Below are 15000 nucleotides of genomic sequence, written 5' to 3' on the forward strand. Positions count from 1 at the left end.
CACATGTATATCCTCTCTTACCATCTTGTTCCAAAGGAACTAGATTATGAAGCCTTGTTTAACATCATTCAACATAATGGGCCAGTTTTGTGGGTGAATAATGAAGTTGTAATTGAAATATAAAAAGGTTACTCCAGCTTAAATGAAATCGAATCATTTCGAATTAGAAGCAAAGTTTATTGACATCCAAAATGTCTTAGATGAGGAATATGATTTTATCCAAAACGTTTTAATATGACGAGAAAATTCAATGAAAAATATTCCAACGTTGACCTGGCTTGCTGCATCTTTTAGAGGACATTTTATCTTCATAAGAGCGACTGAAAACAATCAAAAGAAAATTGTCAATATTCCACCTCAGAAATTAAGTAATATGGCAAAACATCTAGTCAAGGCACGAAATGATACTGAAGTAACATTGCTTATTAACTTTAAAACTTCTCCAGAAAAAAAAATATTGAAGCTGTTACCTCCATAAATCTTTCAAAATCCTAAAAGGGTTAGTATTCAGTAAAGACTACGATTTCTCAAAGTAGAAAATTTTGAATAGATAACTTCACGTATATTGATAGAAGAAACCCAGTTAGAGAAATAGAACCATTTTACTAACTTTTTCTTTTCCTGCAAACCTTCACCAGATTACATTACAGTTGGCTATCTGCCTATGAGAGTAAAGCAATTTAAAAACACGTTTGCCAGTGCTTCAAATCTTTTGAATATGGACAGGCTTAATTTAAATGTGAAAATAATAAGAAATGTTATATCTGTTCCAAAGAACACGATTTTGTTTAACCTCAATATAATCTTTAGCAGGATGTTCAGCAAAGAATACATCAACATCAGCAATGCAAAGGAAAGCTAATGGGGGCCAGTAAGATCCTTGAATCAATAATTAACTACATGAAGAAAATTTATCCCTCTTATGGGGCTCAACAAGTAATCAGAGTGTAAGAATGTAAAATCCATCATTTCTAGCTGCTTCCTCTCAAGGACTGCAGAAAAACAAATATTCAACCTGGCCAAAGGACATTGTCTTTAAGATTGGTCTTGCCACTTATGTATCTAACGCTAAATCTAGTTCTCCTGCTATGAATAGATCTGTTTCTAAGCAGCTCTCCTAGGTCACCTCATTGTCTCTCTAAGCTGGATCTTGAAAGATATCTAAATCCCTAACTAAGACTTGTTCTCCTTCAGCAAGTAGATCTATCTCGAACATCTCGGCTTTACTCCTGACTTACCTGGAATAAGTGAAGAGGATGACAACCAATGCATGGAATTTGGTTACTCCTCTCCCCCTCTGGGGATACAATAAATCATAAAAGTTCAGTATAGCACTTCAGAATGTCATCTTCACACTGGCCTTGGCGCCATTTTCGATCTCGAAAAAGCATATGTCAATTCCTGACGAAACGGTGTTCGTTCTAATGTGATTAGATTCGTAATTGCGTTTTCTATCGGACTGATTTATTAAATCAATAGTTGGAAATTCATTATCTAGAGTCCACACCATTTATTCAAGAGGAAGGAATTCCATAGGGAAATATGTTTAGTATTGTATGTTTTGCCATCGCCATTAAAAGCATTTTAGAAAATATTTCCTCTTTTTTTTAAAGAGTTCTCTATTTGTTGATGCTATAGCAATATGCTACAGTATCTATGATACTACGTCCGACTGTAAACAATTGGCAAAAGTCCGCGGCCGTCAGTGAATGGGCAAATGAGCATGGTTTTGGATTCTCTACATCAAAGAAAAGGGCTGTACGATTTACTAGATGGAAATATACTGAAGTAGCAATAATTTCAGCTTTGAAAGGGACTATGTTATCAAATGAAAAAGAAGTAAAATAAGGGCATGATATTTGATGTAAATTCGCACCAGGTCTAGCCATGTTGATGCCTCAAAATTGAATGTCAAGAAATCTCTTAAATTTTAAAAAGATTTTTGGATCTATTTAGAAGCATGTGAGATGTATTGAGGCTGGGATTCACTGTGCAGATCAAAGTTCCCATATATATTCTTTTGAGTGTAAACTATATTGGGAGAACTAGATGGATTCAAAACATCGCCTGTTAAGAGTTACCTCTTGATCTGCGAAGAGATTAATTAGGTTTTGGGCACATGTGTATAATTAAATCTGCCCTAAATAGCCTTTCCTTCCATTTTGGAAAAATAAAACCAGGAAACCTTGCGATATTATAAGAGGGCAAAATCATCAAAACCTTTCCAGATCATACTAATGGCTCAAGTTTATTACGTGCCTCTTAAGAGGAAAAAAGATTAACGAAATTAAGTATTTACGTGAACCGCCTTGGGTAATTCCTGAAGTATCCATATTCCCCAAATAAGTTTTAAAGACACGTTCCAATAGAGCAGACTGATTATACTGTAAATTCCCCGAACACAATCTTATATATATTGATCTTATAAAATGGTATACTGGTGGCTCTGAATAAGAGAACGGTGTTAAATGTGTCGTAGTCCACACGGATGAGTTAGATTTAGGTAAATTATATGATTGTGCCTTTTTATACATTGCAGAAATGATGGCATTCTGAAATGCTTTAGAGTTTGTATTAGAAACCAAGGGTAAGTCTTGTTTATTATACTATGACTACAGGAGTGTGTCAGGCTCTTGGCAGTTTCAGCAGCTTGTAACCCTTAATTCTGAAAGTTCAAGAGTGGTTCTTTCACATTTCTTGTTGGCAAAAAACTATTCATATCTGCCGGTTCCCTCTCGTTTGGGGATGCGTGGAAATAGGTTAGCAGACAGTGAAGCAAGATTAGTTGCTTTAAATGAAAATCCTTTTATGCGAAGGATTCCCCACTCTCATATGAAGCGACCCATTACGTCATATATTTTTAGAATACTGTAAGAGAGCTGGTTATCTTCCCTCCTCGCTTATAATAAGAAATGTAAAAGTATGGGGGATAGTGTTAACCCTTGGTTTAAATAGGTAGTTGAAGCAGGTTGAGGGTCGGTCATACCCGCCTCGCGTACAAATATATTCGAGATGGTAACACTGGACTAGCGTGTGCCCAATGTTACAGATTACTGTCGGCTGAACATATTCTGTTGCGCTGCTCAAGATTTACAAATCAGTGTTGGAAATACCATCTAGAGGTAAATCAATCGATGATATTTTTTATATTGATGTAGAAGACCTTGTTGAATATTTTCATAAAATAAATCTTGTAAAGGAAATTTAATATCATTTTTAAGTAACTTATCATTTTAAATGTGTGAATGGCATACAGATATTAGTGAGTGTTGTTTTTAAAATATTTTATAGTTTTAACGAACTTTATATTACGACGGTAAATGATATCGCCGGTTCCAATGTTTGGTATCGACCCTGGTATATCTTCGTGGACATGAGAATTGACACGTGTATATATATATATATATATATATATATATATATATTTATATATATACATATATATATGTGTGTGTGTGTGTTTAAGAATATGATTTTTTTGTTTTAGTGTATATATATAAAATAATATATATATGTATATACATAATTTATATATACACACATATATATATATATACTGTAAATATATATATATATATATATATATATATATATATATATATGTGTGTGTGTGTGTGTGTGTGTGTGTGTGTATGTGTGTGTATGGGAATATGATTTATTTAGTGTGTATATATATATATATATATATATATATATATATATATATATATATATATATATATATATATATATATAATGTATATATGTAATAGAGGAGGAGAGAGAGAGAGAGAGAGAGAGAGAGAGAGAGAGAGAGAGAGAGAGAGAGAGAGAGAGAGAGAGAGAGAGAGAGAGAGATGCATAATATATATATATATATATATATATATATATATATATATATATATATATATATATATATATATATATATATGATGAGAGAGAGGAGAGAGAGAGAGAGAGAGAGAGAGAGAGAGAGAGAGAGAGAGAGAGAGAGAGAGAGAGAGAGATATTTGAGAACCTAATGCTAAATTAAAAGCCCCCTCCCCCCCCAAAAAAAAAAGTAGCATTAGCATCTCCTTACACACCTATTGACGTAATGGACCTCGGTTAGATTTTGCCTGTCGTCTCTATCTCGAGCTTTTAAATCAATACTTTTCCATTCATCATCTCCTACTTCAGCTTCATAGTGCGCAGCCATGTAGGCTTGGGTCTTTCAACTCTTCTAGTGCCTTGAAGAGCCCAGTTGAAATTTTTGTGAACTAATCTCTCTTTAGGAGTGCGAAGAGCATGCCCAAACCATCTCCATCTACCCCTCACTATGATCTCATCCACATGTGACACTTGAGTAATCTCTCATAGTTTCATTTCTAATTCTTTCGTGTCATTTAACTCCCAATGTCCTTATGAGGGCTTTGTTCTCAAATCTATAAAATCTGTTGGATATTGTTTCATTGTCATGCTATGACTCATGTCAATACAGTAACACAGATCTCACTACTATGCCTTTCAGGCAAAAAATAGTGTGTTTTTCGTTAATATCTCCCATACTAATTACTTGATCAGAATGGTACTTTGACACAGAACTCTATAGACCTCCCACTAATTTTTTATACTTTATTGCACCGGCAAATCTCGTTAATTAAGGCATTTACTCTTGTCACAATAAACCCCAGGTCACGTGAATGGGTAAGTAGGTGAAGTAATTCGAATGCCTACACACCCCCGTCCCTACCCTCTCCTTTCCTCCCTCTGTGTAGACCCTCCTCCTATCCCTCCGGTGTCGCTTACTCTACCTTTTCTGTAACCTGTTATATTTGTTAATAACTTATAGAATGGATATGTTGGATCCTTGTTATAATTCTTAATTACATTTCATAATATTGTTGTATTTCATCCAACTTGATGAACCTGCCCTGAGGGCTTCCTTCATCTGTGTAAAAATAATGAAACGCCTTTACCAAAGGCAGGATTGATGGGCTTTACCCCCCTTGAGAGGTAGTAAATGTAATCAAGTGTTATATAAGTTGACCGAAAATATTTACGGTGTATTTGCTCGTTTTACCATTAACAAGCATAATTTGGGTATCTGCTATGGCTTGTGCCTAAGCAGTATGTTGTCTCAGTGTTTGTTTTACTGAGGAGGTTTCCCCATCATATTCATGACTGGCATGTTAATTTGCCCCAGTAAAATCAGAGATGTATTTGCATTACGTTTCCATTCCATATACAGAAAGGAACAAGCTAACAATAAACTAAGGATTAGTCGTAACAGGTAGGAGAAACTTCAGGTTTGTTGGACACACAATAACACAATGTGGCATAAGAAACACAAGCATATTAATGAATAAGTAAATCTTAATATTTACCATATAATTTACTACTTATATATACATATATAGATAAATATATATATATATATATATATATATATATATATATATATATATGTATGTATATATATGTATATATATATACACTATATATACATATATATACAGTATATATATATCTATATATATGTATGTATATATACATATATATATATATATATATATATATATATATATATATATATATATATATATATATGTATGTGTGTGTGAGTGTAATTGTGAAATATCAATCCAACAAATTATGTAGTTTGTGGATTTTTCATCATAGTTTTAAATACTATAATTATTTGTGTCACAGCATAATTCTGTTTGTATTCCACAGTTTTTATTTATTCCACACAAGCCTTTCAGGGAGAATAAAGCCTATCAATCCTGCCTTTGGAAAACGCGTGTTTCATAATGTAAACAGTTAAAAGAAGCTCTCAGGGCAGGTTCATCAAGTTGGATAAATAGGCTAAAGGCTATAAACTCCTTATACACCCTGACGAAATACAACAATATCATGAAATGCTGATAAGAATTATAACAAGGATCCAACATATCAATTCTATCAGTTATTAACAGATATAAGAGGTTGCAGAAAAGGTATAGTAAGCGACACCAAAGAGACTAGGAGAGGGGGTTACTGGAGGGATAGGAGGAGGGTCTACACAGAGGGAGGAAAGGAGAGGGGAGTGACGGGGGAGTGTAGGCATTCGAATTGCTTCACCTACTTACCCGATTCACTTGACTTGGGCTTTATTATGACAAAAGTAAATGCCTTAGTTAACGTGATTTGCCGGTGCATTAAAGTATCAAAAATTATGGGGAGGTCAATTGGGTGCTGTGTCAAAGTACCATTCTGATCAAGTAACTATTATGGCAGATATTGAAGAAAAACACACTATTTTTTGCCTGAAATGCATAGTTAACTATGTTGCCTGATATTTATATGTAGTTTCAGACGATTTAATTTCCAAATTTTACTTAACCTAGCCATTATTTGAAGTTCTAAAGATCCTGTGTTAGAGATCATAGTTCCCAAATATTAGATGGTTCCATCGCATTAATCCTTTCTCCTTCCAATGATATTTCATCTTCCATTGCATATTTCGTTCTCATTATCTCTGTCTATCTATTATTCCTCTGGAGTCCAACCTCATGTGATATTTCATGCATCCTGGTAAGCAAGCTTTGCAAGTCCTGTGGTGTTCTGTTAATAAGAACAGTGTCATCGCATACTCTAGGTCAGCTAATTTTTTTGTTACCAATCCAGTCCAATCCTTCTCCACCATTTCCAACTCTTCTATGCATTACAGAATCCTTGAGGAGGATAAACAACATTGAGGACAACACATTCCATTGGAGTACTCCACTGTTCACTGGAAATTTATTTGACAGGACCCCACTGACATTAACTTTACACTTGCTATGCTCATGAACAGACTAAATCAAATTTACATATTTAAGAGGAACTCTATAATAACGCAGGACTCTCCACAAAATTGGCAGGTGCACACTATCAAAGACTTTTTCATAGTCCACAAATTCCATCAAAAGTGGATTTCTGTATTCTATACATTGCTGTACCACATGCCCTAAAATGAATATTTGGTCAGTATAACTTCTACCTTTTCAAAATCCTGCTTGTTCATTTATCAGGTTTTCAGCAATCTTTTTCTATAGCCTCTTTAGAATATGCATACTATATATTTCCATTATAACTGACGTAAGTGTGTTGCTTCTAATTACTGCAATCTGTCAGTTCTCCCTTTTTGCTATTTTTTACCGACACCTCTAGCTCCCATTCATCAGGTTTTGCCTCCTCACGTCACATTCTACAAAATAATCTTGTAAGTATTCAGTGAGTCTCTTCATTTTTGGCCAATATCCTCTCAACAGTTATTCCATCATATCCAGGGGCTTTCCATCTCTTTAGTATCTTAATGATAGCTTCGACTTCAAACACACTAAATTCATTCATGGGTACATCAACGTCTTCGCCAGCTTCAGGTATATTAATCAAACGATTCCCTTCACATCTCCTATTCTGCCTTTCTTCGTCTTCTGTTGTTATAACAGACCCATTTCTCTTTTTGATGGGTATATGCTGCTTCTTAGTCGCAGGAGAGATTTCATTAATAATTCTATGAGCAATTCTTACACCATAGCCACTCTCTGAATTCATAGCTTTGTCAGCCTCATCTGCTTTACTGTCTAAATATTCTCTCCAGTCATTCCTGGCTTTTCTTTTGACTTCACTATCAATACTGGAATACTTAGCATGCTCTACCTTGTAATTTTCATTACTTCCTCGAAAACTTTCAACAATCAGTTTCTGTTATTGTCTCCTTTTTATGGTATCCCAAGTATCATTTGATATCCATGGTTTTCACCTTGTAACTACATATCCTAAAACTTCCCTACATACTGACTGATATATGTTCTTAATATCACACCATTCTTCAATAATTGTCTGCTCTTCGTTTCTTAAAGTCTCTAAGACTGCAAATCGATTCCTACATTCAGTTGTACAGGTTTCTCTTTGCCTATCTTTTAGAAGCTTGGTTTTATCAAACCTAGGTATTCCATCTACATTTCTGTTGTGTGCTTATAGTTTTAATTTTATTTTAGCAATGAGGAGCTTGTGATTGCTACCAATATCTGCACCTCTATAGCTTCTTACATTTTTCAAAGTCCTCTTCCTCTCTTAATTAATGGCTATGTGATCTATTTGAGTTTTATAGTTGCCACATGGTGAAATCTATGTATATTTGTGGATGTCCTCGTGGTGGAAAAGAGTACCCCCATTAACAAGATTGTTCGTTGAACAAAAACTTATAAAGTTTGCCCCATTTTCATTTGCAACTTCGCCAAGACCCTTAACATTCATCACATTCTCTATACCTTGATTATTCCTTCCAACTCTAGCACTGAAGTCGCCAATCGCAATTTTCATATCTCGCATTGGGATCTCATTTATTACACTCTGCAGTTCTTCATAGTATTCATCTTTCCTTTCTTCATGGGAATCATATTTTGGTTTATAGCAAACTATAATACTCATATGGCACTGCTTTGTTTTAAACTTTACAAGTAACAATCTACTATTTACAGCTCTCCATTTCGTTAATGCCTTTTCTGCTCTGAGTGTCATCATCATTTCTACCCTTTCTCTTCCAGCTCCATCTGTTGTTTCTGACTGGATGTATATATACACGCACACACACATTATATGTATTATATATATATATATATATATATATATATATATATATATATATATATATATATATATATATATATATACATAAATATATATGTATATATACAGTAAATAAATAAATAAAATATATATATATATATATATATATATATACATAAATATATATGTATATATACAGTAAATAAATATATATATATACATATATATATATATACATATATATATATATATGTATATATATACTGTATATATATATATATATATATATATATATATATATATATATAATTTCCCTGGTCTAAGATTTCTTTACCAACTCCCTACAACGTATTTCAGTTAGGGTTAAGATATCCAAACTATATATCATAAAGTCTTTCTCCACTTGCTGTAACTTCCCAATCTGATTCATGTCCAAATATCAATTATCAATTTTTCTTTAGTATTTATAAACGGGGATTGGGGGCCATTTTTTCATTTTGGCTTTCCATAAACTGACTAGATCCATAGAGGATTCATTGGCTAAATTCATCAAAGGAAAGCCAGTTCCTTGTGATGCACAGTGCCTATCTAAGGCAAGTGACCCTTGCCGGTACATACTAATTCGAGTAAAATAATCAGGAGTAAAAGCCGAAAAGACATATTTCCTATTACCTTAAACCCAATCTGCCAGTTACTTCTTTGAGATCTAGGGAGGCTACCCCACCAAGTTGAGGTTATTCATTTATATATTAACATATTTTATTACAAGACATATTACGTAGTTCCGGGTTGTGGCTTGTCTTTGTCTGCTTCACAGCTCCCTCGTCCTTCCCCTCTTCCTCTCCCTCATCCTTCTCCTCTCCCTTCTCCCCCCCCCCCCTTATCCTTCCCCTCTACCTCCTCCTTCCTCCTCCCTCAGCCTTCCTTCTCCCAAAAATGAATAATATATAACGATGTTTGAAATTTTTGAGCTCTACCTCTCTTCCGATTAATTAATCCTATTAAGCTAGTTGCTTAAATTCATTAGAATTTCGTCAGAGAAAACGCAGACATAGAAGTGTTGTTGCAATCACTACTGTCGTTATGCTGTGGAACGCTAAAGTCTTTTAAATGAGTAAGATTGAGCTTCCAGATATATGTCTGTTGTTCCAGTTTGCCCGGTTCTATGTTCCACATGAAATTATTTATCTTATATGATAAAGAGCAAATGTCTATCTATATATCTATCTATCTATCTATCTATATATATGTATATATATAAATATATATTGTATATATATGTATATATATTTATATATCTATATATATGTATATATATATATATATATATATATATATATACACACACACACATATATATATATATATATATATATATATATATCTTTCCTGTCACGCTTAGCAGTATTGCCAGACGTGTAACTATTCGGTCTCTCCCTGTCCCCTGTGTTGGGGGAGAAGGAGAGGTCATACCCTGGGGAGAGTGGTTGTAGATAGGAAAGGGGTAGGGTGGGAGGGGTTGAATGTGTGCGTCTGTGTTTGTTTAAACTTAAGAAGAGTTGTTCTTTCTTACTGTTTAGTATTCAAAAAGATATGAGAAAAAGAAGAAAGCAAGTTAATATGATCGACTCTTCAGAATTTGAGCCATTGTATCCGTATGAGGAACCGCGTATCAATTGCAAAGGTATCAATTGCAGTGGTGTCGTTTTCCAGGAGGAGGTTGGCATGCCATGCCCCCTTTATCTGCTGATTTTACTGAACAGAACAGCTTATGCAAATGAGTTCTCTCGTTACATCACTATTGCCAGGCTAATAGTTGCTGCTCTTGTTAGGCTTGGTGATTATTTTGTTATCGCCTTACTTTTCTTCTTATTCTGTCTTATATCTCTTTCTCGTGTTTTATTTTTTATTTTTTATAGTTTATATGTGAAAGATTTATTTCAGTTGCTCATTATTTCTTTTGTAGTTTAATTATTTATTTATTTCCTTTCCTCACTGGGCTATTTTCCCAGTTGGAGCCCTTGGGCTTATAGAATCCTGCTTTTCCAAGTAGAAATAATAATAATAATAATAATAATAATAATAATAATGATAATAATAATAATAATCTTTGTTGTACTATGGTAGGAGTATTATTATTATAGTGATTTAGTATCCATGTTATTCTTTACATTTGTAACTTCTTTATTATTGTTATAGTCATTATTAACGCTCATATTATAACCATTTTTTTTTTCTTTAAAGTAATGACTGTTGTGGTTTAAAATGAATGAATCACTTTTATATTCATCCCCCAAAACAAAAACAATATCGTAATGCATTTGACCCTTGGGAAAGCACAAAACCTCCCACCTCAGATTTACATTATGCGTAGAACCTGGAGTCGAGGAAGGTTTGCGTGCGACGCTGACATAAACGGAATTATAATTTGTCGCATTTTGTCCCACGATTCATAGATGCAGAGAAATGACGACGACCGGACCATGAATCACTGGCAGTCAGATTTTTTCGCAGTTTTCTTCTTTCAAATTTAGGTGTTATACGTCTGTTGGCAACTCTTCCAATTAAAGGTTTAAAGGTCTCCCATAAATGAGAGGTCAGGCTCAGCTACAATGCCCTAGCAGGACAAAACTCTAAAGATTAACTATATACATATGATAAGCGCCCAACGCCCCTCTCCATACAAGCTAGGACTAGGGAGGACCAGGCAATGGTTGCTGATGACCAGGCATATAGACCTATAGGCTCCCTCAAATCCCCATCCTTATCCCGCGAGGATTGTGAGGTTGCAAACACTACAAGATAGTGATGAACTTGAGCGGGTCCTGAACCCCAGTACAGCAGATCACAAGGCACAACCACGCAGGTCTTAGAATGTGATGTAAGTTGATTAATTGTTTTTTTTTTTTTTTTTTTTCTGTATTTTGACATTTCAGTGACCACGGTTATCAATGCTGATGTGATTCGATTAGATAAAGAATTGAACTATTTCTACGATTACATCTTGTTTATAGGTTCAAGTTTATGAAATGCGTCATGTTACTCTGGAGTTTGTTGCTAAAGTTTTTATAACAGTTACTATAGGAGCTAATTACACCTAGACTATATGTAACATGTGGAAATTTTTTTTTTTATATACAAAGTGCATATCATCATTATTATTATTATTATTATTATTATTATTATTATTATTATTATTATTAGTAGTAGTAGTAGTAGTAGTAGTAGTAGTAGTAGTAGTAGTAGTAGAATTTCAGATCCCATAAACGATAAAATTAAAACATTTTATATTCAGAAAACTTGTCAATAGCCTCTCACATCCTCGATAGTTCATACTATAAATAGTAGTAATATAGAAAAGAAAATAATTTATAATTATGCCCTAAACTTACGTACACTCTTAAGAAGTTGGTCAGGGACGTAGGAAGAAACCACAAAATCTGGGCGACAATCAAAATGCAGAAAGATATGCATATGGTGCCTAAGAAGAAACAATGCAAATAAACTCATAATACCGTGAAAAATGCTCCTCAAACTGCAATTTTATGACTTTATGTAAGGCGACTTTTTATTTGCTTTTAATTATTCATCAAGAAATATCAGGATTCGTATATGAATATTTTGTGGCATTCCTGGTGTCGTAATTTACATGTATAGGAGAGAGAGAGAGAGAGAGAGAGAGAGAGAGAGAGAGAGAGAGAGAGAGAGAGAGAGAGAGAGAGAGAGAGAGAGTTTTAAATTGATTTCTATAAAACATTATATTGATGTTTAATCTCCGTGACTGTCTCGATTGTAGTATCCACACAAGGATTGTTTAAGAAGGTTAAACTAGGTTAGGGATCTGATTAACTCCTTGAAAAAGACATGGAAAAATAGAGGAAAGTTCAAGTCGAGTATAACGAAGGTTGACTAAATCAAATGTTGACTTGCAATGACTTCTTTGCGATTTTCTTTTATTTGAAGATGAGAATCTCAATAGTTTCCTTGGTTTAATCGAATAATCACATATGAAACCCGAAGGCAACTATAGCCTACGTATTAACAGAATTCATGGATTTACTGGACTCGTTGTCGAGGTTAATTTTTTTCCTATACTTATTTTGTTTGTTAGCTATAATGTCTATATTTAGTAAATAAGACCTTTCAATAGTCGAGGGTATGTTATTTTTCTTTTAGGTAGGTTAGGACGGTGATGAAGTACCAGTGGGATTGCTTTCTTTTATTCAGGCTGCAGCAGGAATATATCGCTTTGTATGCTACATTTATTTAGTATCTATCTGCTTTGGAAGTGTATTTATTTGATTTACATATATTAATCAGTATGTATTATCTAACTTTGCTTGGCTTGGTTATGAATGATGCAATCAGTTTATTATGTATTTTTTATTATAGCGAGATAATTTAGTTAAATATTTTTATCATCGTGAGTGAGTTTAGAGAGTTTAGCTGAGAGTATTCGTGTTTTTATATTTAGTTATTTTTAGTCGTAATTCCTCCTGATGCTGAATGTTGATTGATTGTTGATGACCCTGCTTATATAAGAGTGTGAATGGATTGATCTTGGAGGATTTTAATGTGATTGTTGACGACCCGGCTGGAAAAGGAATTTTTTCTTGAGTGATCGTGATGACAATGAATTGGTCCAGACTATTTCTCTGAATATTTGCAAAAGTGACTGAGTGCTACGTCGAATTGATGGAAGATATCGTTTTCCACAGAGCTGTGCCAGTGTACAGTTTAGACAGGTCATTCCCCACACGTACACACACACACACACACATATATATATATATATATATATATATATATATATATATATATATATATATATATATATATATATATATATATATATATATATATATATATATATATATATATATGATGTTGGAATAGAAGATTGTATTGGTATTTAGTAAGTGTTTTTAGTTGTAAGGAATATAGATTTAAGGATTATGTTTAGTTTTAGATATCGTTCCTATGTAAGAGTCTAGTTGCAAGCATGGTTCAAGTATCTCAATCGTAGTTGTAAGATTACGAAGGTAGAAAGTTCGTTTTCCGGTGTCTATTGTCAGTAAGATCGATTCAGGGGTGTGGGGTTTGCTTTGTGTTTTTGCATCCACCACGTTACCAATTATTTTGTTCACATTTTATGTTTTTATTTTACTGGTTTATTACGAATTTTTTAGATTGTCTTCGTACCGTTACTGATTTAGTTTTTGTCATAGACAAGCATTTCATCGTTAGCCCTTTGTTATAAAAAAGGTAATGCTGTTGTGATGCAAAATCTTCTTTATTGTACTTATTTGATCTTTTAAAATCCAAGTGAAATATTTTTTTTTTTTTGTGTCATTTAAATGCTTTTGTGATCACTAACCTTCAAAAGTATCCTGTCTCTAGATGATAATTTATTAATAACCGAAACATATAATGATTTATTAGTTACGTTCTTGTCGCTATAAAATAGTTAATAATAGCGCTAGGATATAATGATTTATTAGTTATGTTCTTTGATAGGAATTGGATGCCCCTGCTCATGAATGTAACAGTCTCTACCTTTGTTAGGATTCACCATCTTCCAGGACTAACATCTCTCGTAGGTGTTTGTGTGTGCTAGTAAAAGCATTTGATGCTCCACTTGTTTGTATATTGTTCTTTGCGTAGGCGAAGCTAATCTTTCTGCATTGTTCCTATCCACGTAAGTCTTGGTCTTGTGAGTCTTAGAATCCAATCTGTGGAAAAGATGGGTAAGAGACTTGAGTTGTGCGTTGAAGCCAAGGTTGAACTGGAAAGGTTTTTTTTTTACCAATTCTCATTTATATTATGAAAGTGAATTAGGAATGTCGACGACAGGAAAAAAATAAACTTGCTGAGGTGAACAATTTGCAAAGTGAAAGTGATGTAATGAGATTTGAAAGTGTGAGAAATGTGATTATAGAATTGTAGGTGGAATTGCAGCTTTGAGTATTTTGACGGGGTTCGGCCTTTTATAAAGGATGGATTAAAATTGAATGATGAAAATAATGTACAATTTAGAAATAATAGAAGCAGGAGGAGAGGAAAGCATAGAAAGGTTTGGATAGATTGCCCGAAAGGAAAGAAACAGCTTTTACATTAGTAAGCACCGAGAAAAGTTTGAGGGTATCAGTCTGTGTTGGAGTGGGAAAAACACTACTACAAGTCCTTTAGTGTGGGTCTATGAAGAATGGAAGAAGAAAAAAAAAACACAAAAAACCAATGGTTGGTTCTTTAGAATATCAATTTAAACGTCATCAAGCAGTTAAAATGTAAGGACCACTCCTTCGCCCCTTCGAAACGAAATCAATCTGCCTTAGTGATCAATATTTTAACGTCAGAATTCTTAGCTCTCTCTCTCTCTCTCTCTCTCTCTCTCTCTCTCTCTCTCTCTCTCTCTCTCTCTCTCTCTCTCTCTCAAGTATC

General features: G+C 33.8%; 2 protein-coding genes across 4 annotated transcripts in view; one reads left to right on the forward strand and one right to left on the reverse strand.

Annotated features, from left to right (window-relative positions):
• LOC137624386 (TOG array regulator of axonemal microtubules protein 1) overlaps positions 1-15000 on the forward strand; it is a 674340-nt gene that overhangs the window by 12804 nt on the left and 646536 nt on the right. The gene's annotated exons all lie outside the window — the stretch shown is intronic.
• LOC137624655 (craniofacial development protein 2-like) lies at positions 8119-8517 on the reverse strand. The gene has a single exon (XM_068355613.1). It carries the CDS (start codon positions 8515-8517, stop codon positions 8119-8121), a length of 399 nt encoding a protein of 132 aa, XP_068211714.1.

Source organism: Palaemon carinicauda, chromosome 31, assembly GCF_036898095.1.
Source record: "Palaemon carinicauda isolate YSFRI2023 chromosome 31, ASM3689809v2, whole genome shotgun sequence".
Classification (NCBI taxonomy): Eukaryota; Metazoa; Arthropoda; class Malacostraca; order Decapoda; family Palaemonidae; genus Palaemon; species Palaemon carinicauda.

What these genes read in the sequence shown, in the direction of transcription:
- LOC137624655 (XM_068355613.1), bottom strand. Translation starts at nt 8,517, where the DNA reads ATGATGATGACACTCAGAGCAGAAAAGGCATTAACGAAATGGAGAGCT.